The 26,217-nt window shown below is 34.1% G+C and overlaps 1 protein-coding gene across 2 annotated transcripts in view; it reads right to left on the bottom strand.

Moving 5' to 3' along the window:
- LOC149781363 (serine/threonine-protein kinase mTOR-like) overlaps positions 1 to 26,217 on the bottom strand; it is a 165,860-nt gene that overhangs the window by 49,971 nt on the left and 89,672 nt on the right. For both annotated transcript variants that reach the window (XM_089935452.1, XM_089935453.1), the window contains exons 33-40: positions 25,613 to 25,713; positions 24,625 to 24,740; positions 23,183 to 23,260; positions 18,446 to 18,553; positions 14,326 to 14,451; positions 9,341 to 9,472; positions 5,072 to 5,190; positions 4,403 to 4,520 (exon numbers count right to left, since the gene is read on the bottom strand). In XM_089935452.1, the coding sequence (XP_089791578.1) occupies positions 4,403 to 4,520; positions 5,072 to 5,190; positions 9,341 to 9,472; positions 14,326 to 14,451; positions 18,446 to 18,553; positions 23,183 to 23,260; positions 24,625 to 24,740; positions 25,613 to 25,713 (898 nt within the window). The remainder of the gene's footprint in view (positions 1 to 4,402; positions 4,521 to 5,071; positions 5,191 to 9,340; positions 9,473 to 14,325; positions 14,452 to 18,445; positions 18,554 to 23,182; positions 23,261 to 24,624; positions 24,741 to 25,612; positions 25,714 to 26,217) is intronic.

Raw genomic sequence — 26,217 nt, 5'->3', positions numbered from 1 at the left:
ATGACAAGATCACTTCCGTTAAAAACACACGGCAATTTGTTTAGATGCATACAAAATTGTTTTATCAGTATTGTAGTTGGCAACATGAATAAATTACTGCAAAAAGATCAACATGTCATCGAGGAAAATAAAAATTCTCAGTTTAGAGGAGAACGTGAAAGTAATTCAACTGATGGGGTGGGGGGGCGGGGGTCGTCAAGGATCCTTGCAGAAAACTAATGTCGGGAAGACTGATAAACAGTATCGTGAAAGATAATGAAACAATTCTGCAGAAGTGGAAAGGTGAAATGGATGGAGAAAGGAAGATTGTTTGAGCCAGGAGACGTTTGTATCCTGATTTAAATGACAAGAAAAAGCAAAAATTTTGTCAGTTGAATTGGGATATGACGACCGCAAGTAACGGATGGTTGCACAGATTTCAAGTACGACACAATATCAAGTGTTCTGTCCTTAGTGGTGAATTGGCTGATGTTAATAATGAAGTTGTCGAAGATTGGAACAAAAGACTAAACGATATATGCAGGGGATATGACAGCAAGGATATTTTTAATGTGACGAGACTGGTTTGTTTTTTAGACTGTTACCAACAAAGTGACAGATGATGTGAACTGTAACATAATTATAAAGACAGTTTTAAAACTATATCAATGGTTATTCATAGCAATCTTTTGAAAATGATGACAATGTTTGTTTTACATTTATTTCACATCATGCATGTGATTTTTTAATTAAAATATTAAATATTTAAAAATTAAATGTACTTGCAACTTTTTCATATGTATTTACTATTCACATTTGTCATCCCCCTCTAGAAAGGCCACCCGCATTATAAGGCCACTTCCCTGCTGCATTAGGGGTGGCCTTATAAGAGGGGGACTACTGTACATCAGTTATCATTTATCCAATACTGAATGGACTCAATGCCAATAAGCTTTCTATTCTATTTTTAGTAATAATGGTCATTTCTGAATGCAACCCAGATCATTTGTACTAAACGTGTTCTATGCTGTAATACTTTTTGTCAAATTGGTTGTTGTTGTTGTTGTAGGGCTTAACGCCATTTTTCAGCACACAATAGGCTATACATGGCAGCCAGTATTAATGGTGGAGGAAGAACCCGGGAAATCCCCGGAAAGAACCACCGACCCTCAAGAAGCTACTGGCAAGCTTTCTCACATATCCACATTGGCCGAATCCGAGACTCGAACCCATGCAGACAGAGGTGAGATGGCAGTGATCCGTAACAGAGAGCGCTTTAGACCACGCGGCCACTCGGGGCCCCTTGTCAAATTGGTCTAATGCTGTAGAGCAGTATTTAATGGCAGCAATATTTGCAGACTGGCTCCATCTGCACAAAGCTGGGAGCCATCTAGTGGTTTTTAGAAGAAGTTGTTTATGGTTTATCTAATTTTAGTAACAGTGGGTATATTTTACAGCAGACTGGCATAATTTGAATAACTTTAAAAGAACTTTATGCCAAAATGTTTTCTGCCAAATTTGGTTAAATTATTTTGAGCAGTTTCTAAAAAGAAGTTATTTAAAAGTTATTTTATTTTTAATAATGTCATCCATATTGGATGAAATATTTTCAAGGCCTTCATGTCAAAATGTTCCCTATAAAATCAAACTGGTCAAATTATTTTTGAGAAGAGAATGTAAGTAGCAATTATGAATAGATAATGCATGACGGACAACATCCAAAAGACCATACCATAAGTACGCTTGAACTTACAACCAAATAAGCTAAAAACAAAAATGTTTCTAAACAACATGGTCACACCTTCCAGTACTGTGCTCTCGAAGGCAGCTTGGTTCAATATGCAAGGACAAAGATCTATGTCAAACAGGGACCATAACTCCATCAAATTTTGTCAATATATGTTGTTGAACATAACTGAACATGATTTAGGCCTTCTTAATAAGTCTCATAAAAAATTTGGATTCCATAATTAAGTCATTTGCAATTTAATGAACAGAACAGAATACAAAATTTGGATTCCATACATGAAGGCCTTCTCAAGTTAATACACAGAACAGAATATGAAATAAGATTCTATACATGAAGGCCTTTGCAAACTAATGCACAAAAAATAATACAAAATTTGGATTTCATGTATTAAGTCCTTCATGATACAAAATTTGGATTCCATACATGAAGGCCTTCACAGGTCTATGAACATAACAGAATACAAAATTTGGATTCCATGGAAAGCCTTTGCAAGTTAATGCACAGAAAATACAAAGTTTTTATTTCATACCTTAAGGCCTTCTCTAATTAATGTATAGAACAGAATATAAAATTTTAATTCCTTACAAAGTCCTCTGCAAGTCAATGCACTCAACATAATACAAAATTTTGGATTCCATATATTAGGGCCTTCTCAAGTTAATGCACAGAACATAATACAAAATTGGCATTCCATACATGAAGGCCTTTGCAAGTTAATGCACAAAAAATAACAAAAAATCTGGATTCCATACATTAAGGCCTTCTCAAGTTAATGTAAAAAACAGAATACAAAATCTGGATTCCATACATGAAATCTTCTGCAACTTAATGCACCAAATATGAATACAAAATCTGGATCCAATACATTAAGGCCTTCTGCAAGTTAATGCATAGAAAAGATTAAAAAATATGAATTCCATATATTAAGTCTTTCACAAGTTAATGCACAGAACAGAACATGAAAGTTGGATTCCATATATTAAGTGCTTCATAAGCTGACGCACAGAACAGAACATGAAAGTTGGATTCCATATATTAAGTCCTTCATAAGTTAATGCACAGAACAGAACATGAAAGTTGGATTCCATATATTAAGTCCTTCATAAGTTGACGCACAGAACAAAACAAAATTGAGATGAACATGATGTGACATGACAGAGAGACATGGGTAACACCCTATGTACCTTGCACAGAATAGGGATTTGGGGAAAAAAGAGGAATCAATACACATCAAAATTGCAGTCAACAATGTTTGGGAAATGGGCTACAGTGACTGCTTTATACTTTTCACCAATGCCAACACCAAACATATTTGAATATGGATAATAAGTTGTAACAGATATAATGAAGAAAAAAATATACACATGGATAAATCTGTTCAAAGCAAAGCCTTGCAAGCTGTATATTTAAGATGAGAGTTTTCAGACCTGTCAACCCTAACAAGATGTTCTCAGCAAGGTAGTCGGTATTGTTACGTAAGTCAGACCAATTTTCAGTAAGGTTTAATAAAATATCACATACTGAGGTCGTTAAAATGGAAAACATGCATTTAAAAAGTTCTGAAGTGTAAAAGGAGACTGATGCACTGATGGTAAACATTAAGTTCAACTAAAATGTTTGTAAAGTATAGAGTATTTTTTTTTACCTCCAGCTGATTTTCACAAACTGCATTTCCAATCCCTATGTAGCTCAACGGCTTCTTGCTACCTCTCAACCTGATGGAATCCTTTGCTTTTTTTTTTTTTTCAATTTCACATGGCAAAGTCAATCATCTCCCACAACATGACATGCTTTTTCAACAGGATATCCAAAAAATTTAATGGCTGCCTTCCAGCTATATTCCACAAGAACTCTTAACATTCCTTTTTATTCTTCTATGCTATTTAAACTTCTTAAGAAGCTTATTGCCTCTTTTGTGTTGAACATGTACTGTTTATTGGACTCCTTTATTAGAAAATTATAAAAGCAACAGTTTATCATACAGATGTTTTGCATGAAAAAATATGTGCAGTTGAAAGTGTCTGAGGTACTCCTGTAAAGTTAATCTAGTGCCCTGTCCAACTGCATTGATTCTAATATCAATCTGAAAGCCTGGATCCATACCACACAGAAAAGCAAGTATCTTAACTTTACCACAATAATATTTCTGTAATTTATGCTATTATAAGTCTGTATTTTGAGCCATTTCCATAAGACATATGGTCAAATCACAGGGGTTGGTAGGTATGAGTTTTAGGATCTTTTAAATTTTTTGTTGCCTGTGAGTGAATTAAAAATGCACTACATCTTCACAACCATCTGAAAGGGACTGAAACATCCTATTCAAGTGTTTAATTTAATAAGAGTGTTCTCCTTATTAACTAAGCTCTGTTGATCAAGTCTTTCCATAATAACTAGTAATAAAAAGTATGTCACAGTCAATGAGGACCATGGTAGTTGTGATTAAGCCAAAAGGGCAGCAGTCTGAACCTTAATTGCAATTAGCCATTTCACATGCCATTAAGCACAAATGCACAGTACATTACACATACTTACCTTGTTACAAGTTTGTTTTTTACAGGAACAAATGGATGATTATAGCTAGCATTCCTTCTTAAAATGATATGCTATATTGTATAAAGACTTTGTCATTATCTATTTTATTTGCCAAATGGGTAAAAAACTGTAACCCACCTTGTACCAGTTCTTATCATGTTCTGTGGCCAGATTGTAATATTCCAGGATCTGCGGAATGTTCTGCTCATTGATTCCCAGAATTTCCTCTGCCCAGTCTCCCAGCTTCAAGTAACATCTTAACAAGAAAATGTCAATAAAGCTGTACTAGATGCTTCAAGTATTAAAATTCTTGGTCTTTTATATTTGTTCTGTTCTTAATGAATATAACAAGAACTTTTTGAAGGTGGGTATAATGTTTAAGCTGGCAAAAGAAACCCAGCATCAAGTTCAGCAACTGGTTTTTGGCAATGTAATTCACATCTTCATTACCAATCAGCTTGGCCAGTGAGGAGGTATGAATGGAAACCTATTATACAATAATTAATAAATGGAAATTTTGAAATTTTGTACATACATCTTTGTTTAATAATTGCATGTAAAATCCATAAATTATTTTGCATTTTTAACATTAATAGTTGGACTCACCATGCTGGATTTGATTTGTGTAGTAGATGCCCATAGAATATGGGCACATGTTTGACCCAGAAGAAAGTTAATAAAACACGCTTATCTATAACTTCTATGCCTAATAATTGAAAGCAAAATGTTAAATTCAAAGTAATTCTAAAGCATACAATACCTGTAAGATGTTCACTAATGCTGCATTTAGGAAGTTTGACAACATACCGTGCTAACAGTTTGTTGAGCTCAGTTTTTTGCTGTACATCATCAGGTGAGAGTAACTGTAGGGCTTTAGTTTGCAGAGAGTGCTGAACAAAGTGTTGTAACTTGTTGAATGCCTCACTCTGTATGGAAATAAAAAAATTTACAATGCATTTTTAGTAAGCATGCTTTTATGCACTACATGTTTCCAAATAATTTGAATACTCTGCGAAAGTTACTTAAAATGCAACAAAGATAAACCTTAATGGATAGAATCATCATAGTCACCTGTAATTTTGACTGACAACATAGAACTATTATCATTCATACTGTTAATAATTACCTGTGCTGTCAAAGATAACTTGTACCATAAAAAATGACTTGTACTTTAAAAAATGGCCTGTTCTGTAAAAACTTACTTGTATTGAAATACTAAGATTTAGGAAAACCAGTAAAACTTGGACCTTAAATTTCCATAAATTTTCACAATCAGACATAGCTTTCAATGAAACAGAAGAATGTTAACCCTTAACCTCATTGAGCATAGTGACGAAGTGCAGCACGCTATAAATAGAACACCTGTTACCTAGTCGACCACATACACATAGGCCTGCCTGTGAACTGTTAAGCAATGTAGTGTGTGTTACGTTTAACAGCAATTTTAACCATTTTACATTTTTGGTACACATCTATTATATGTGGAAAAATATTAAGAGTAAAGTCCAATTGTTATAGCTGTGTAATTATTTTTCACAGAAGAATTTTTTATGTGCTTTAAAATCTTGAGAGAACTCGTTCACCGTCATGTCAGTGAGGCCGCGTGACCAACCGTAGCTACCATTTCCCATACTCAAAATTTACATGTTTTTCATCTGCAACTACATCACTAAGTCATCTGAATTTGATAATTTACAAAAACTAATTGCTGCCTACATCAATATCAGAGCCTTTACCTAAGTTATTGAATCTTTCATAGTTGTGATTCTAATCATGAAAACTTCATAAGTACTGAATGAAATCCGTGACCGCCATTTTGGCGAGTGGAGATTACGACCCAGTTACTTTAAATAGCAGATATCGACCAGTGCATAAACAGTGACCACGTGATCTGACGTAATTGTCATTCGCAGAAATGAATGTAGTATCTAATAGGGGGGTTTTCCCCGAAGGTGGCGCTACGAAAACCAGCTCAAAATGGCTGATGTTTACAGCAGGCATCAAAAGGCGCTTCCATGCGAATGGAGCAGAGGCGTCAAAAGGCGCTTCCATGTGAATGGAGTAGAGGCGTCAAAAGGCACTTCCATGCGAATGGAGTAGAAGCGTCCAGACGCTTGCATGAGGCAAAGGGTTAAAACAAGTACCTTTGCAAAATGTGTAGCATAGGCATTGGGACAGCTTTATCATGGGAAGAATGTTAAAACTAGGGCCTTTGCAAAATGTGTATCATAGGCATTAGGACAGCTTTATCATGGGAAGAATGTTAAAACTAGGGCCTTTGCAAAATGTGTAGCATAGGCATTAGGACAGCTTTTATCATGGGAAGAATGTTAAACTAGGGCCTTTGCAAAATGTGTAGCATAGGCATTGGGACAGCTTTATCATGAGAAGAATGTTAAAACTAGGGCCTTTGCAAAATGTGTAGCATAGGCATTCTGACAGCTTTTATCATGGGAAGAATGTTAAACTAGGGCCTTTGCAAAATGTGTATCATAGGCATTCTGACAGCTTTATCATGGGAAGAATGTTAAAACTAGGACCTTTGCAAAATGTGTATCATAGGCATTCTGACAGCTTCATCATGGGAAGAATGTTAAAACTAGGGTCTTTGCAAAATGTGTATCATAGGCATTCTGACAGCTTTTATCCTGGGAAGAATCTTAAAACTAGGACCTTTGCAAAATGTGTATCATAGGCATTAGGACAGCTTTATCATGGGAAGAATGTTAAAACTAGGGCCTTTGCAAAATGTGTAGCATAGGCATTCTGACAGCTTTTATCATGGGAAGAATCTTAAAACTAGGACCTTTGCAAAATGTGTATCATAGGCATTAGGACAGCTTTGTCATGGGAAGAATGTTAAAACTAGGGCCTTTGCAAAATGTGTAGCATAGGCATTCTGACAGCTTTTATCCTGGGAAGAATCTTAAAACTAGGACCTTTGCAAAATGTGTATCATAGGCATTAGGACAGCTTTATCATGGGAAGAATGTTAAAACTAGGGCCTTTGCAAAATGTGTATCATAGGCATTAGGACAGCTTTATCATGGGAAGAATGTTAAACTAGGGCCTTTGCAAAATGTGTAGCATAGGCATTAGGACAGCTTTTATCATGGGAAGAATGTTAAACTAGGGCCTTTGCAAAATGTGTATCATAGGCATTAGGACAGCTTTATCATGGGAAGAATGTTAAAACTAGGGCCTTTGCAAACTGTGTATCGGCATGTGAGAAAGCTTGCCAGTAGCTTCTCGTGGGTCGGTGGTTCTTTCCGGGCTTTTCCGGGTTCTTCCTCCACCATTAATACTGGCCGCCATGTATAGCCTATCGTGCTGAAAAATGGCGTTAAACCCCACAACAACAACAACAACAAAATGTGTATCATAGGCATTAGGACAGCTTTATCATGGGAAGAATGTTAAACTAGGGCCTTTGCAAAATGTGTAGCATAGGCATTAGGACAGCTTTTATCATGGGAAGAATGTTAAACTAGGGCCTTTGCAAAATGTGTAGCATAGGCATTCTGACAGCTTTTATCATGGGAAGAATGTTAAACTAGGGCCTTTGCAAAATGTGTATCATAGGCATTCTGACAGCTTTTATCATGGGAAGAATCTTAAAACTAGGACCTTTGCAAAATGTGTATCATAGGCATTCAGACAGCTTTTATCATGGGCAGAATGTTAAAACTAGGGCCGTTGCAAAATTATGTAGCATTAAAACAACTTTTATCATGGGACACATTTTTACAAACTCTCTATAATCCAAAATATCACACTCAATACCAACCATCCCAAAAAATACTGCTACTCCCTTGCATTTTTAAATATATATCTCTTAATATACAAATGTCATCTTTAAATATACAGGTGTCATCTTTTAATATACCAGTGTCATCTTTTAATATACAAATGCAATCTTTTAATATACAAGTGTCATCTTTCAATATACAGGTGTCATCTTTTAACGTACAAGCGTCACCTTTAAATATACAAGTGTCATCTTTAAATATACAAGTGTCATCCTTTAATATACAAATGCCATCTTTTAATAAGCAAGCGTCACCTTTTAATATTAATTAACTTTTGTGAAACCTATGGATAGCAAATCATTCTCGATTTCTATATTAAATCGATCAACAACAATTTGGCTGTGGGCTATATTTTTATTTATGACATAAATAAATGACATTTCAATAGCCCATTTCACATTGTTGACAGTCAAAATATGTTAAATCATGTCATTATGTCAACCATATCAAGACATAAAACAAAGCAAAGCTGTAAGGTCAATGAAATCTGAGTGTACGTCATGACATGATACAAAGCATAAGTGTAATGCCAATGAAATCTGATTGAACATCATGATGTGATACAATGCACTGGTCTAGTGTCAAATTACATCTGAGTGTACATCATGACATGATACAATGTATTGGTCTAGTGTCAATTACATCTGAGTGTACATCATGACATGATACAATGCACTGGTGTAGTGTCTTTAACATCTGTATACATCATGACTTGATACAATATATTGGTCTAGTGTCAATTATATCTGAGTGTACATCATGACATGATACAAAGCATAAGTGTAATGTCAATTACATCTGAGTGTACATCATGAGATGATACAATGTATTGGTCTAGTGTCATTTACATCTGTATACATCATGAGATGATACAAAGCATAAGTGGAATGTCAATTACATCTGAGTGTACATCATGACATGATACAATGTATTGGTCTAGTGTCATTTACATCTGAGTGTACATCATGAGATGATACAATATATTGGTCTAGTGTCAATTACATCTGAGTGTACATCATGACATCATACAATGGACTGGTGTAATGTCATTTACATCTGAGTGTACATCATGACTTGATACAAAGCATAAGTGTAATGTCAATTACATCTGAGTGTACATCATGAGATGATACAATGCACTGGTGTAACGTCATTTACATCTGAGTGTACATCATGACTTGATACAAAGCATAAGTGTAATATCATTGACATTATTACATGATACAAAGCACTTGTTATAAAGAAATTCATTTGAACCTATACTCACTTTCTGGTTGTTTTTGTACATGTGCTTCATGTAGGCAAATGTAACTTTGGGGTTACTGGTTGGTATAGGCTGGTCTGGGTGTTTGCTGGGATCTATCCCTAATAACATCACTAAGGTCTTCTGAGACAGGGACTGAAAATGTACACAAATTTATACATTAAACTTAATTTATTCCATATGGCTTCAACAACATGATGTCAGAAGTGAAACTAGGTTCTCTTGACAACTATGGCAGTTCTCAGTTTGAACGTTTAGTTCCTAACCACTAAACTCAACTTGAAATTAAACAAGCAGGTTTCAATTTGTGTGATAATAATATCATACAGAACCAAACTGTCAAAGTACCGATTGACTCTTACAGCCAAGAACAGAATCAAACACTGTCAAAGTGCTGATTAAACAATGTCAAACAACATGATCACTGATTATTGACTGCTTTATCTAATTTTAACTGATTAAATTTACCATCAGGAGGAAAACTGACTGGAAGAGCTTGGCTAATAACAACAGAGTTCCAACTAAAGTCACTGTAAGATACAGCCATGAGGTGGACTTTGAGGTAAAGGAAAACCAGTCAGCCATAAGAGAACAGCATAAACCATAGGTAGGCAATCACTTATCAGAAAATGTTGTTTTCTTATCCATTATAGAATGTCCACTGTCCCAACTGCATCTAACCCATATGTAAGTCATGAACAGTTTGAATACATTTGCATCTATCCACCGATAATCAGAAAACACCACAGAAATATTACAGAAGATACCTCTGTATACACATGTACATTGTGAAATCATGTCTTCAGAGCAATCATCAAAGCCACTCACTAAGACAGATCACTGTATATATATGTACACTGTGACATCATTTGTCTTTAGAGCATTCATCAAGGTCACTCAATACCACTAAACCTACTGTATACATATGCACATTGCGTGACAACATAAATCAAGGCAACTCATTGACACAGATGATCTCCACTTGAATGAAATATTCACCATTCTTAAGCTTGAGTTTACAATAAAACTTTCATTTTGCTTGTGTGAACATCTGCATAAAGAAACTAAGATGCTTTATTATGGTACTACTTTACCTTGTGTCCTTCAGCATTAGACTGAATTCTATAGCAATGATTTTACTCCTTTTTTTACACTGTATCACTGCAATGAATTATTGAAATGGTGAATATTTGTAGAAAAACCTTGAAGTGTTCAGATTGGAGCAAACATGTACTCTAGTACACGCCAGAACCAGGAATCAAACTCATGACAAACAAACATATAACCGCTGCATGATTTAGGCATCTTTCCTTCTTTTTCACTTTCTCATAAACAATATATGACAGAACCCGTCTTGAAAAGTTATTCCACTTTGCCATCAAAATGTGATCTCAAACAGGTTGTCTCTCATGGGGCTTGGAAAATCTTTAAAAATTCCACTCTGCTAGATTGGCAAGTCGACCTGTCCAGAACTCTTACTCAACCAGCTATTACAGAAATAAAAAAGTTGATAATATTAAGGACCTTATTTGATCTTGCTAAAGGTTGTTTTCCAGAACTTTTCATGCAACCCTTTTAACAAGAGTTTGTAAGTAATTAACAACTGAGACCAGTCTGTTCTTTCTCTCAATTTGGTAAGCAGTTTTTGGGACTGAAAATGAGTGAAGCACTTGTATAAGCTTGATCAAAACAAATGGAAAATAAACTTTAGGTAGAAAGAAAGTATGGACTTTCAATGGGCTGACAATATTCTTGACAGAACATCTTTTTCATTGACAAGAAACAACGGTCAGCCCTGAATCAGTAGTTATTCACCTGATCAGATGAGTGGTTAGGAAATTTACTTGAGCACCAGAAGTTTTTACTCATCATTTTGAGCTGGGCAAGTGAATTTTCAACCCACCTAGAGGTTGTTACATTATATAACACAGCTGGACAAGTGAATTTTCAACCCACCCAGAGGTCATTATAGAACACAGTTCATCTGTGCATTAAAAATATGGTCTTTCATGACTGCTGGCCTTGAAAACAGTTGTCTTTCAAGACCACATCTGGTTTTACTGTATTCACAGAATCATGAATCCCTTAAAGGGAATGATGCTCTTTTGACTAAATATGTTTTTAGGAATTCAAGAGAAGACCATTTCTTCTTTTAAACTGCTAAGTGTTGAAAAACATCTCTGATTTTTCAGCAACAAGAAGATTTAAAAATGAACTACTGTAGTGGCCATATTAGATGTCAGAATGGCATCACTGTTATTCTGGACCAAGTATACATCATTAGAAGTCTTTTTAGTGAAAACCACTACTCAATATGATCACCTATACAAGAAGAATAGTGACAATAAGATTATCAAGAAGGCAATCATAACAGCCATATTGGCTTGAACAAATGGCACCATTTCGGTTTATGACAACTAGGTATGATATGAAGTCTATTTGTGAAAACCACATTTTGATATAGCCATCTATTTGGAAGGAATAGAGGCAATTATATTTTTAGGATGACCACCAGTGTGGCCAGAATGAGGGTCAGTCTACATCATTTTCCTTTAGAACCATCAAGACACCATAAGAACTCTTCTATGTAAAGACCCACGTCAAAGTAACTTTCCATTTATGAGGTGTAGCGATAGCAAGATTTTCAAGATGGATACAATGCTGGCCATAATCAGATTTGCACCAGAAAGAAAACATCTTAGCAAGTCTTCTGGTAAAAACCCTGTGCAGATATGATATGTTTTGGAGAAGTAACAATAACAAGATTTCAAGATGGCTGCTATGGTGGCCATATTGGACATTATCATCACCATTTTCATTTAAAACTGACTAAACATCACAAATCTTATGGTGAAAATGCCACGTCATTATAACTGTTCATTCAGGAGAATAATGGATATAAATATTTTCAGATGTATGCTGTGGTGACGATTCTAGATTCACACCATTTCCATTTAGGACAATGAAGAATCATAAGAAGTCTTCAAGTGAAAAGCCAATGTCGATATGACCATTCATAAGGAGAAATAGCCATAACAGGATTTTCCAGATGGCCACTGTGGTGGAGGTCCAAACAGCATCATTTTCATTAGAACCAACAAGACCATGAGATAAAAGTCTTTGTAAAGTTTCAATGTAATCCTCCAAGTACTTCAGATGGAGTAGTGATAACAAATTTGCCCTAAAAGATGGAAAGATGAAAGATGATGGAGGAGAGACTACAGACCATCCCATAAGCTCTACTGTCAAGGGTATCTCGCCTATCTTTACATGCTAATATATCCTTCCTGCAACTGACCAGCCAAAACTTTGAACAAACAACCTTAACACAAAATATTTCCCACAAAACATTAACCCAAATAATATTTTTTTAAAAATGTAATATTGACAATGGCAATGCTGTTGCTGAAAAAGTTATTTCTATGTCTAATGCAGGTAAGATCTGGAAATTAAAATTAAACGGAAATGAGTATTGGGTGTAGTTAATAAACACTGACTGAAATAGTGCTGTAAAACAACACTAATAATGACTGGCATGTATGCATTTCTGATATTCTTCACCATTAACAAGATTTTCAAATCAGTTGCTGTAGCAGACATCTTGGATGACAGCTTGGCACAATTTAGGACCAATATGGCATCACAAGAATTCTGGTGTAAACACCATGTTGATATGATTTTCCATTTTTGAGAAGAAACAATACAATTTTCAAGATGGATGCCATGATGGCCATATTTGATAACAGAATAGCATCATTTCTGTTTAGTACCAAATAAACATCGTAAGAAGTCTTTTATTGAAAGCTCAATGTTCATATGGCCAGCCATCTAGAAGAAGATGTGATAACAAGATTTTCAGTATAGTTATTGTAGCAGTCACATTAGAAGCTAGAGCAGCACCATTTTCATTTACAATCAACTAGACATCATTAAGAAGTCATTCAATGAAACCTTGATAATGATAAGACCATTCATTCAGGAGAAATAGTGATAACATGAATTTGAAGATGGACACTGTACTGGCCATAATGGACATCAGATCAACACCAATTTTATTCTGGTTCAACTATACATTATCAGAAGTCTTCTGGTGTAAACTCCATTTCAATATGGCTTTCTACTCAGGTGTAGCGATAACAAGGTTGATAAGATGGTGGCCATATTTCATTTAGGACCAGTTAGGTATCATAAGAAGTCTTTTATTAAAAAAAAATCCATGTTGATATGACCATCCTATCAGGACAAGTAATGTTATTTTCAAGATGGTCACTATGGCAACCACACTGGATAAAAGATCGGCCACATTTCATATAGGATCAGCCAGACATCATGAGAAGTCTTTTAGAGAAAACTCCACGGTGATATGGCCATCCATTCATATGGAGTAACAATAACAAGATTTTCAAGATGGCCTCTGTTCCTCTTTAACATATTCTCTTGTCGGTGACCTCAAAAATCTTGAAATGAGCAAACACTAAAACCAAAACTATGGGTGCACAGTGCTTTAAATTGCTTAAGTTGTAATGTATTTTGGTGTGTAGATAAAAAAAATCAGATAACTATCTTTTATTTAAAAATAAAATCTAAATAACTTGTCCGAATGTCTTTATAAAATGTAGGGAACAAAGCAGAAGGATTTAACATCCTCTGATGAGGCAAAATGGAGCAAAGAATATTCAAAGGACAAAGTTCCCATTATTGATTAATGAAGACTAGAGATTTTGTTTACAGTTCAATTTGTCGAAAATGCTAACTGACCCAATCTTCCTTTTTGAAGACATATTTTCTTTTGCAACAACAGTGTTCACTGAACTGACCAATAACTTGTCAAATATTTACATTCTTGTCCAATACTGTCACATTTTTTTGTGCAGATACATTAAATAATACCAAACCTACAGTACTGAACCTCACTCTTAAAACATCTTAGCATTTTAAATAACCTGGAAATCTCATTAGCTCATTTTTTAAACAGGTAAGTTACAAACCAGTTTTCCACTTTTTCTGCACAGACTGGCATACTTCAGCCAGGTTTTCATGTCCTCAACAGGGGAGACAACCAGTGATCTGACCTGGATAATTCTTTGCCAGTCCTCTGCCACACGCTGACAGCCCTGGGAATAACAAGATTAAAATGCTGATCTACTGGAGTTGACAAGAAAACATCATTAAAAAAATCATTCTAAATATTTGAAGGATTTACTAATTAAAAAAAACCAAAGAAATTCTGCATGTAGTCTGTCGCACTCTAAATAATCCCTTACAAATTACTGTTTCTAACATGTAGTCCGTCCCACTCTAAATAATCCCTTACAAATTACTGATGTTTCTAACATGTAGTCTGTCCCACTCTAAATAATCCCTTACAAATTCTTGATGTTTCTAACATGAAGTATGTCCCACTCTAAATAATCCCTTACAAATTCTTGATGTTTCTAACATGAAGTCTGTCCCACTCTAAATAATCCCTTACAAATTCTTGATGTTTCTAACATGTAGTCTGTCCCATTCTAAATAATCCCTTACAAATTCTTGATGTTTCTAATATGTAATCTGTCCCTTTCTAAATAATCCCTTACAAATTCTTGATGTTTCTAACATGTAATCTGTCCCATTCTAAACAATCCCTTACAAATTCTTGATGTTTCTAATATGTAGTCTATCCCATTCTAAATAATCCCTTACAAATTACTGATGTTTCTAACATGTAGTCTGTCCCATTCTAAATAATCCCTTACAAATTACTTATGTTTCTAATATGTTGTCTATCCCACTCTAAATAATCCCTTACAAATTCTTGATGTTTCTAATATGTTGCCTAACCCATTCTAAATAATCCCTTACAAATTACTGATGTTTCTAACATGTAGTCTATCCCATTCTAAATAATCCCTTACAAATTCTTGATGTTTCTAACATGTAGTCTGTCCCATTCTAAATAATCCCTTACAAATTACTGATGTTTCTAACTTGTAGTCTATCCCATTCTAAATAATCCCTTACAAATTCTTTATGTTTCTAACATGTAGTCTATCCCATTCTAAATAATCCCTACAAATTCTTGATGTTTCTAACATGTAGTCTATCCCATTCTAAATAATCCCAACAAATTCTTGATGTTTCTAACATGTAGTCTGTCCCATTCTAAATAATCCCTTACAAATTACTGATGTTTCTAACTTGTAGTCTATCCCATTCTAAATAATCCCTTACAAATTCTTTATGTTTCTAACATGTAGTCTATCCCATTCTAAATAATCCCTTACAAATTCTTGATGTTTCTAACATATAGTCTATCCCGCTCTAAATACTCCCTTACAAATTCTTGATGTTTCTAAAATGTAGTCTGTCTCATTCTAAATAATCCCTTACAAATTCTTGATGTTTCTAACATGTAGTCTATCCCACTCTAAATAATCCCTTACAAATTCTTGATGTTTCTAACATGTAGTCTGTCTCATTCTAAATAATCCCTTACAAATTCTTGATGTTTCTAACATGTAGTCTATCCCATTCTAAATAATCCCTTACAAATTACTGATGTTTCTAACATGTAGTCCGTCCCACTCTAAATAATCCCTTACAAATTACTGATGTTTCTAACATGTAGTCTATCCCACTCTAAATAATCCCTTACAAATTCTTGATGTTTCTAACATGTAGTCTGTCTCATTCTAAATAATCCCTTACAAATTCTTGATGTTTCTAACATGTAGTCTATCCCATTCTAAATAATCCCTTACAAATTACTGATGTTTCTAACATGTAGTCCGTCCCACTCTAAATAATCCCTTACAAATTACTGATGTTTCTAACATGTAGTCTATCCCACTCTAAATAATCCCTTACAAATTACTGATGTTTCTAACATGTAGTCTATCCCATTCTAAATAATCCCTTACAAATTCTTGATGTTTCTAACATGTAGTCCGTCCCACTCTAAATAATCCCTTACAAATTACTGATGTTTCTAACATGTAGTCTGTCCCACTCTAAATAATCCCTTACAAATTCTTGATGTTTCTAACATGAAGTCAGTCCCACTCTAAATAATCCCTTACAAATTCTTGATGTTTCTAACATGAAGTCTGTCCCACTCTAAATAATCCCTTACAAATTCTTGATGTTTCTAACATGTAGTCTGTCCCATTCTAAATAATCCCTTACAAATTCTTGATGTTTCTAATATGTAATCTGTCCCTTTCTAAATAATCCCTTACAAATTCTTGATGTTTCTAACATGTAATCTGTCCCATTCTAAATAATCCCTTACAAATTCTTGATGTTTCTAACATGTAGTCTGTCCCATTCTAAATAATCCCTTACAAATTACTTATGTTTCTAATATGTTGTCTATCCCACTCTAAATAATCCCTTACAAATTCTTGATGTTTCTAATATGTTGTCTAACCCATTCTAAATAATCCCTTACAAATTACTGATGTTTCTAACATGTAGTCTATCCTATTCTAAATAATCCCTTACAAATTCTTGATGTTTCTAACATGTAGTCTGTCCCATTCTAAATAATCCCTTACAAATTACTGATGTTTCTAACTTGTAGTCTATCCCATTCTAAATAATCCCTTACAAATTCTTTATGTTTCTAACATGTAGTCTATCCCATTCTAAATAATCCCTACAAATTCTTGATGTTTCTAACATGTAGTCTATCCCATTCTAAATAATCCCAACAAATTCTTGATGTTTCTAACATGTAGTCTATCCCATTCTAAATATCCCTTACAAATTACTGATGTTTCTAACATGAAGTCTGTCCCACTCTAAATAATCCGTTACAAATTACTGATGTTTCTAACATGTAGTCTATCCCATTCTAAATAATCCCTTACAAATTCTTGATGTTTCTAACATATAGTCTATCCCACTCTAAATAATCCCTTACAAATTCTTGATGTTTCTAACATGTAGTCTATCCCACTCTAAATAATCCCTTACAAATTCTTGATGTTTCTAACATGTAGTCTATCCCATTCTAAATAATCCCTTACAAATTCTTGATGTTTCTAACATGTAGTCTGTCTCATTCTAAATAATCCCTTACAAATTCTTGATGTTTCTAACATGTAGTCTATCCCATTCTAAATAATCCCTTACAAATTCTTGATGTTTCTAACATGTAGTCTATCCCATTCTAAATAATCCCTTACAAATTACTGATGTTTCTAACTTGTAGTCTATCCCATTCTAAATAATCCCTTACAAATTACTGATGTTTCTAACATGTAGTCTATCCCATTCTAAACAATCCCTTACAAATTCTTGATGTTTCTAACATATAGTCTATCCCACTCTAAATAATCCCTTACAAATTCTTGATGTTTCTAACATGTAGTCTATCCCACTCTAAATAATCCCTTACAAATTCTTGATGTTTCTAACATGTAGTCTATCCCATTCTAAATAATCCCTTACAAATTCTTGATGTTTCTAACATGTAGTCTGTCTCATTCTAAATAATCCCTTACAAATTCTTGATGTTTCTAACATGTAGTCTATCCCATTCTAAATAATCCCTTACAAATTCTTGATGTTTCTAACATGTAGTCTATCCCACTCTAAATAATCCCTTACAAATTCTTGATGTTTCTAACATGTAGTCTATCCCATTCTAAATAATCCCTTACAAATTACTTATGTATTTTAGATTCTAACACATAATCTGTCACACTCTAAATTATCCCTCATAAATTCTTGATTTATTCTTAATTCTAACATGTAGTCTATTCCATTCTAAATAATCCCTTATAAATTATTGATGTATTTTTAGATTCTAACACATAATCTGTCACACTCTAAATTATCCCTCATAAATTCTTGATTTATTCTTAAATTCTAACATGTAGTCTATTCCATTCTAAATAATCCCTTATAAATTATTGATGTATTTTTAGATTCTAACACATAATCTGTCACACTCTAAATTATCCCTTATAAATTCTTGATCAAATCTACCATGATGTCTTTTCCATGTTAAATAATCCCTTATACATTCTTTAAGTATATTCTAATTGATTCTAACTCGCATTATGTCCACTCTAAGTAATTTCATATATAAAAATTCTGGCTAAATTTTCTGATTCCAACCTGCAGTCTGTCCCACCACATTTGTTTTATGGCATCCCTTCTTTCTGGAAGCAGCTTATAGTGCATGACTTCCTCTAGTTCTGACAGCATCTGTACATTCACCATTGCCTGCAACAAGAACATCAGTGATCTGACATTTGTAAAAGGCATTTTATATTTATTATATTTGAATATTACCTGTTCAACACTTCAGTAATTACTGCACAAAACTAAGAAGTGAAAATGATGTGAAAGATGCATGTGACATGGCAGGACATAACCAGATGGACATCGGTAACATCATATGTTAGATACTTCTGGAAAACAAAACTCAAACAAATTCCATAGATATGACATGGAAATAAAGTTTTAACAAAATGTGTGATAGATGTGACATGACAGGAAGTGATGTGATTGGACCGTCAATGTAACTATATAAACCATCAATAGATATGGCAGGGAAATAAAATTTAAACAAACTGTGTGATGAATGGATGTGACAAGACAGAACATGATGGGATGGACATGGGTAACTCTGTCACCATCCATAGATATGACAGGGAAATAAAACTCAAAGACAATCTTAACACGGATATTCATGCACCTGTTGTCACCAGAAGAGTGATGAAGTCAATGCTTTAACGATAGGACACTAATGTTAAGTCGTATTGTTGCTGTTGTAAGGTTTAATGCCATTTTTCAGCACAAGATAGGCTATATATGGCGGGCCATATCAATGGTGGAGGAAGAACCTGGAAAAAACATGGAAAGAACCACCAGCCCACGAGAAGCTACTTGCAAGCTTTCTCACATACCCACACTGGCCGAGCCCAAGACTCGAACCCACGCAAACAGAGGTAAGATGGCAGTGATCTGGAACAGTGAGCACTTAAGACCACTCGGGGTCCCGTTAAGTCATGTATTTCAAAATGGATCAATTTCCTATGAACCTGCATTACCATCTTTACCTACTTATAACTTGACTCCAATTGCCAACTGCACATATTTAGATCTGTTATCACAAAATACAGGGGCAGAACTGAATCTATGTAGTTTGTATGGAGTAATCAGTACAAAAAATAACACAGACCTTGATCTGCCATAGCATTATGTGATGGCAGATCTGGATCCATTTTGTTTGCAGTTGGACTCAGGGATTTCCAAAGGTTTTTCAAGAATTATTTTCAAAATATCTTAGAGAAACTGAATCCCTGCCATTCATTACTTTGTTAGCTATAGGTGTTGTGTGTTATTTAATCCACACAAATTTGTATATCGTTTTATTGTTTCTTCATGATGTTTAAAAGGTACTGGCCATTTAAGCATAGCATATTTGGGAACCAAGGAAGGTACTTTTAATGTCAAGTAGTCACCCATAGATGCAGTCAAGCATTTTGTTCCTTTTTATTTGAATTCTTTCACTAATTATCTGAGTACCATGGCATATATTTTTACACTGCACTGCCTTGGTTTCATTTATGCTCAAACGAAACAGCCCCAAATAACAAAAGCCCTATATTTAAAAATGGATGTATTTCAGTTTTGATATTTGTAATCCCTTAAAAAATAACTGCCATGATTAAATTTGAAAAAAAAACAACAAATCCATGGAGTTTTTGGGGATAAAATCAAATTTTATTATATTCAAAAAGCTTTCAAATAAACCTCTCCAAGATTTTCCAAGGTTGCACAAACCATCCTCTAACAAACAAATGATGAAAGACATAATGACTCAGAGTCAGAAAGAATTGTCCATTTTAACAGATAGATATCCATTTCAACAGACAGATATCCATTCCAATAGATAGATATCTTTTGCAATTTTAAATTAATGCTGTGCATGTCAGCAGCAGGGGATTATGTACAAACAATAGCAACATGTAAAAACGGGCATATATCTTTTGAAACAGATGGCACTTTTCAATCATTATTTAGATTCTAACATGACAGATATACAAGATCTGGATGCCAATGACGCTATATTTACCTAGTAGTACAGCATTAAAGCATCTCACTCTGCCATTAGGTGCACACTCATGTGATGGCAACAAAATGTTACACCATACAGAATACTACTGTTGGTGACAAATGTGGGCCTCCAAAAGTGGGAATCTATTTTTGCAGAATAAATACTCATTTTCTCCAAGAATTCTATAGGGAGATGAAATGAGTTTAAAGTTGGAATAGCCTTTGTATTATAATTAAACTTATAATTCACAGCAATTGTAAGTTCTATAGGGAGATGACACACGTTCTTGCTGGAATAGTCTTTTATATTAAATTTAAAATTTAAGATTTATACCAATCATTTGCTGTACAAATTAATGGAATGGGTTTGCAATAAACTTTGTATTATATTCCCGTTAAAAATCCCTAGCAATCATGTGAACCAAACATTGATACCCTGTGAATAAATGTGAATCAAAAGTACCATCTATACTCACATAATAATAGAGTCCAACTGTGAACAACACAGACCTTTACCTGCCATCACATAATGTGCTGGCAGATCTGGGTCTATGCAGTTGTTTAGGAGTAATCAGCAGAACAAACAAAACAGACCCTGATCTGCTGGCACATTATGTGATGGCAGGTCATGCTTTATTTTGTTTGCAGTTGAATTTAACTTATGAGATGGTATTTATGACAATTATGAATCGTCTCAACCATGACATGATACAGTGGGACCCTACTATAATGCGCTTCGTTATAACGTGAATTCGGATATAACGCGGTCATGGCGTGGCTCCCGAAATTTTATATACATGTGTTTTTCTTGTGCAAAAAAAAAATCTTAAAAAATACAGAAAAAAACGTAAAAAGTTGCTTATCATTTTGGGATAGAGATCGCGTATGAATAAAAAATGCAAGACGATCGTGGCTTGGCTCCTGAAATTTTATATGTATTTTTCTCATACACGAAAATGTATTTTTCTTGTACACGAAAAAGTACTTTTTCTTTCTTCTTAAAAGTAAGAAGAAGAAAAGAACGCATAAAAAGTTTATTCTGGGATCATGTAGGTCTTCGCCAATGTTGCAAACTTGGATTGTTTTTCCTTATTGGCTGCAAAACATACCATGTGGCTTTTTTTATTTGTTGGCGACATTGTTTTCTGTTTAAACTTTTATATACAACCATTGGTTTGGAGTGCAGAAATTCAGAGGCCCCATGAAAGGAAGCCGCAAACTGGATATAAAATGCTCTGAAATTTATCTATTGTTACATAAACAAATTCTTTGTCTATACTGACAAACCATCTAAACAGTGCATTGTTATATCATAATCCGCTTATCCTGACATCTAGCACGAGTTCTGTATGCTGTGAAATATCCGCTTTTTTGTTGACATTTCTGGTAACGGAGATAAACTGGACGAGGCATTCTCTCGTAATCTCTTTCATCAGATTTTCAGCCGCTCGCTAGTAATTAATATATTTACAAAGACGCATTTGTGTGTGGATGGTAAGTAAAATTCCTCTTCTTTTCACTCAGAATTAAATCCTTCAGAACACTCACGTTTTCTGTAATAATCCATGTCGTCAGAACACCTGCGTCTCTATCTTCCGTTGACCCTTTCTTAATTTTCAGACGCATGCGTAGAAGGCAGCATCACGCTGCTACCACAAATGTAAAATAAAAATTTAAAAAATTCTTATTGGTTTATTCAGCAGGCATGGAGGGACAGTAACTAGGATAGTCTAAACGACGGCCAATTAATTTTAAAAATGTATCCAGATAAAACAGTTTGCTGAAATTTCAAGGGAAACAGATTACCTTTGAAGCACCAACTGTTATGAAAACGTACTCAGCAAATGGAAAAAATCCCCGTCTCAATCATACAATACAATTATTTGATGTTGCCGCCACAATAAGAAATGGGCATTCGTTTGGTTCTCCAAAGCTGTTCTTTAGTGGCGACTTCAAAAGTGCATGCAGCCTTCATCAATGAAAGCCGACTGCAATCTTTCAATAACAGCAAAGAGGTTTTCTTCAAAGGAAGTCAGTACCAAACTTAAATAAAAGTGATGGAATTTGATAGATTTTTGCATTTTCCAATGTGACTGGAACACTTTAACTGTGATGTGAAAGTTTCCTTTTTGTATGTAAAAGTTTACGCCAACAGCAGCTTAAAACGCAAACTAACTTTTACCGACTTCGAATGTACTTCAAAGTAAATGTGCTTCGTCATTCATTATGTGATTGTGCTATGTTTTTCCACTGAATTCAGACCAATATGACCTGTTACAAAATTAATGAATATTTTAAAGCTGTGTATGCATATTTTCGATGGAATCACTTGTATTGTGGATTCAATGTATATGATGAGGTTCGCAGGTGAGTACACTGCATTGATACTCTGATCATACTATACATTAGACATTTATATATAAACAGTATTCACTTATATGTACCAATTCATGGTTGTCTAAATAAAGTATGATGTCTTCTCTCTTTTCACTACAGGTGTATTTCTCATTTAATATGCATTAATTCAAGATAGCAACTGTGCCAACAAAGCACGTATTTTACCGCCCGCATGTATTACCCCCCACCCCTTTTTAAAATTTTTTTTTTGGGGGGGTACATTTTCTTCAGCTAACTAAGTTGGTTGCATATAACACGGTTCGGTTCATAACACGGTCGGATTCTATGGCTCCCAACTACCGTGTTATAGCGGGGTCCCACTGTATTATGGTGATAGTTGTATTAAAAAGAATTTGGGTAAAGAAGACTAGATGGAATGAAATTTAAAATTACCCCATAGGCTCTACTGTAGCTCTCTCCAGCCATAGCAGTCAGTTCTGTGTCCAGAATGTCACGGGCCTTGTCAATACACTAAAAACAGACCATGAAAAATGTACATAAAAATTATTTAGAAAGAAAGCTAGTCACAGGTCATGTCTAAATACTGAAACTCATTTTCACATGCATAAAATGCTTGTAAATATAGCAAGGAAACGAAATTTGTGAAATATTATTCCTGTAAAAATACATTAAACTCTGGCAATAGTGAAATCCATGGGGCTACCAAAAAATCATATATCTTAAAAAATGTTTTACTGAGGTTTAACATTATCTAAAAAAACTGAAAGGGAGTTAGTGATGTGCTCTGTAATATCCAATATTTTACTACACTGGATTTTGTTATGAAAGGAATTTACTAGTATACAGATTTGTTTATATCATATCTGATAGTATGTTAGAAAGATTCTGTCCAACATGTTCTAGATATATATATATATATATATATATATATATATATATATATATATATATATATATATATATATATAGATAGATATATATATATATAGGTGCAGTCTGGACATATGTGAGGTGTAAAAAGGTGCAGTCTGGACATATGTGAGGTGTTTTGGTAATCTCCTCTTTATCAGTAGCTAACCATCCAATAAAACACTCTTCTAAACTTGTGCAATGAAGAAATGATTCTTATGCGAGCTATAATGTCGCCTGCTTTTAATGATTTTGTGATTTTATTCCATTTCCATTCTTTCCTAGTTCTTTTGAAACATCTCAAACTCAAGTTCAAACAGACTGCTACATCAACAATTCTTATATACAAATCTTTTAAGACACATGGCATCGGTGAAACACAATATCTAAATTTTGTTTTACTGTGCTGATTTACATTAATTTTACAATAAGTTCTAAAAGGTTTTATTACAAAGCATTAAGTTTAGACCTTGTTCTGTGGACATGCCAACTACCCTTCTTCCAGGCTTTTATTTTTTCCTAACTTATTGTACTTTCACACAAGTATATACAGTAGCATTCTTCAACTTGTTTCATAAACTTCACATCAAATCAAAAACCAAATCATCTATGCACTGTATACTCTTCATAGCTAATATGTTGGCATGAAGTAATCTTTGAAGTAGATGGACATAACCTTGCATACGCCAAAGCAAGGGATCAATCCCATGACCAGTTGGGGTTCAATCCCACGACCAGCTGGGGTTCAATCCCTGGACCAACTAGGATTCAATGAACCATGAAGGTAAAAACATGTTCACTACTGATGTACTAGCCATCACCCACTTTTAAATCTGAATGAAAAAGCTGAAGAGATGATACCATGCAAAGGATATGGCTAAGCTTGGCCCTAACACGGTTTTACAAATTTAAAACTGTGGCAATAAAGGTGTAATAATAATAGGCACAGAGTACAAGAAACTTACCTGCTGTGCCAGCTGATTGTTCTCTGAATGAAGAGCAAATACTGCCCTGTAGAATGCCCCATCATAACTGGTCCGTGGAATAAAACACATATATTCCTCCATTGTTTCCCACTGGGCTGTAAATGATAATTATATGAAAATGTTAACAAATTTTATTTCCTATGTATACTAGTACATATTCCTTATACCCATGAATGAGATATTAATATAGTGAATATATATATAAGTTTTCTGATTGACAATCTATGCAAGAATATCTTCAATGTATTCCATGAAACTAGCATGAACTTGTCTCCTGACCTCATACAATCTATTATTTTCCTTAAAATTTGTAGGTACAAATATGACTTATATTCACTTTACATGCTTGCATGAATTTGCATAAAGTTTTGTAAAATAATGCGAAAACTGACTAAAGATGTCAAATAAATTATTCCAAAAATATGTGTTTAGTAAGTGAATACATGTATCTACATTATTTTGGAACTGATGTTTTCATCAAAGTTTTGTGTATTAAAATAACAACCAATTCACAGACTATTTCTTTAATTTGGCAAGTGAATCTAAACTTCATTCATATCAACTCCATCAAACTTCAAAGTTTGAGAAGAGATACAGTAGTGGTGGCAATGAGAATAATTATAAATAATGATGAAGATAATGATAAATACTGATGGTGATAATGAATACTGATGATGATATTGATAAACTGATAATGATAAATAATGATGAATAATGATGATAATAATATGGATGATGATAATGATGATAATGGTAAATACTGATGATGATAATGAGGAACAGTGATTATGATGATAATGAACACTAATGATGACAATAATGAATATTTGTAATGATGAATACTGATGATAATGATGAATGATGATGATGATAATGATGAATGATGATGATGATAATGAATACTGATGCTTCAGCTGCTGCTGATGACAACAATTATTAACAGTACTATTATTATTATTATTCTTACAAAGTCCCCATGCAGCTGCTGCAGCCATTCTCGCCATCTTAGCCCGAATTTCATCACTATCCATGGCCCATCTGTCACATGCAATCTGATGAAGTTGATTCCTAATAATAAAAGGGACATAACTATCTGGGTTCATTTTAATATGTAACATTTCTAAACACATTCATCATCCAAGAAAATTGCATTCAGAATACTGTATACTCACTGAAGATGCAATTATACCACCACCAACACAATGTAATTCATGTGCCTGCTTTTCTGTAATTTTACATCATTTTCATAGCTGAATATTTCAATGCAGGATTATATTTTATGTTTTATATATGTTTATGTTTTCACTGATGCCTGTGAATGTGTTCCAGGCTTGATACTTCGAATTTTAAAATTACTTAATTATTTAGTGTCAAGCCAGACTCTTCACATCATGTTGTATATACTGTATATATTGTACATAACAAATAGAAGGCCTCAAGGTAGATTAGTTCTGTAACTAACTGAGTTACCTTCTCTAAATAAAGTCTTTATTATTATTATTATTATTATTATTCCAATCACTCTTACTCCAATGGCACTGTCTGGATTATGTTTATGAGGGTTGACCAAAA

This window comes from Sinohyriopsis cumingii, chromosome 15 (assembly GCF_028554795.1).
Source record: "Sinohyriopsis cumingii isolate HCF-2022 chromosome 15, ASM2855479v2, whole genome shotgun sequence".
Lineage (NCBI taxonomy): Eukaryota > Metazoa > Mollusca > Bivalvia > Unionida > Unionidae > Sinohyriopsis > Sinohyriopsis cumingii.
Note: the sequence above shows the minus strand (reverse complement) of the source record. Positions and strands in the feature narration are given on the sequence as shown.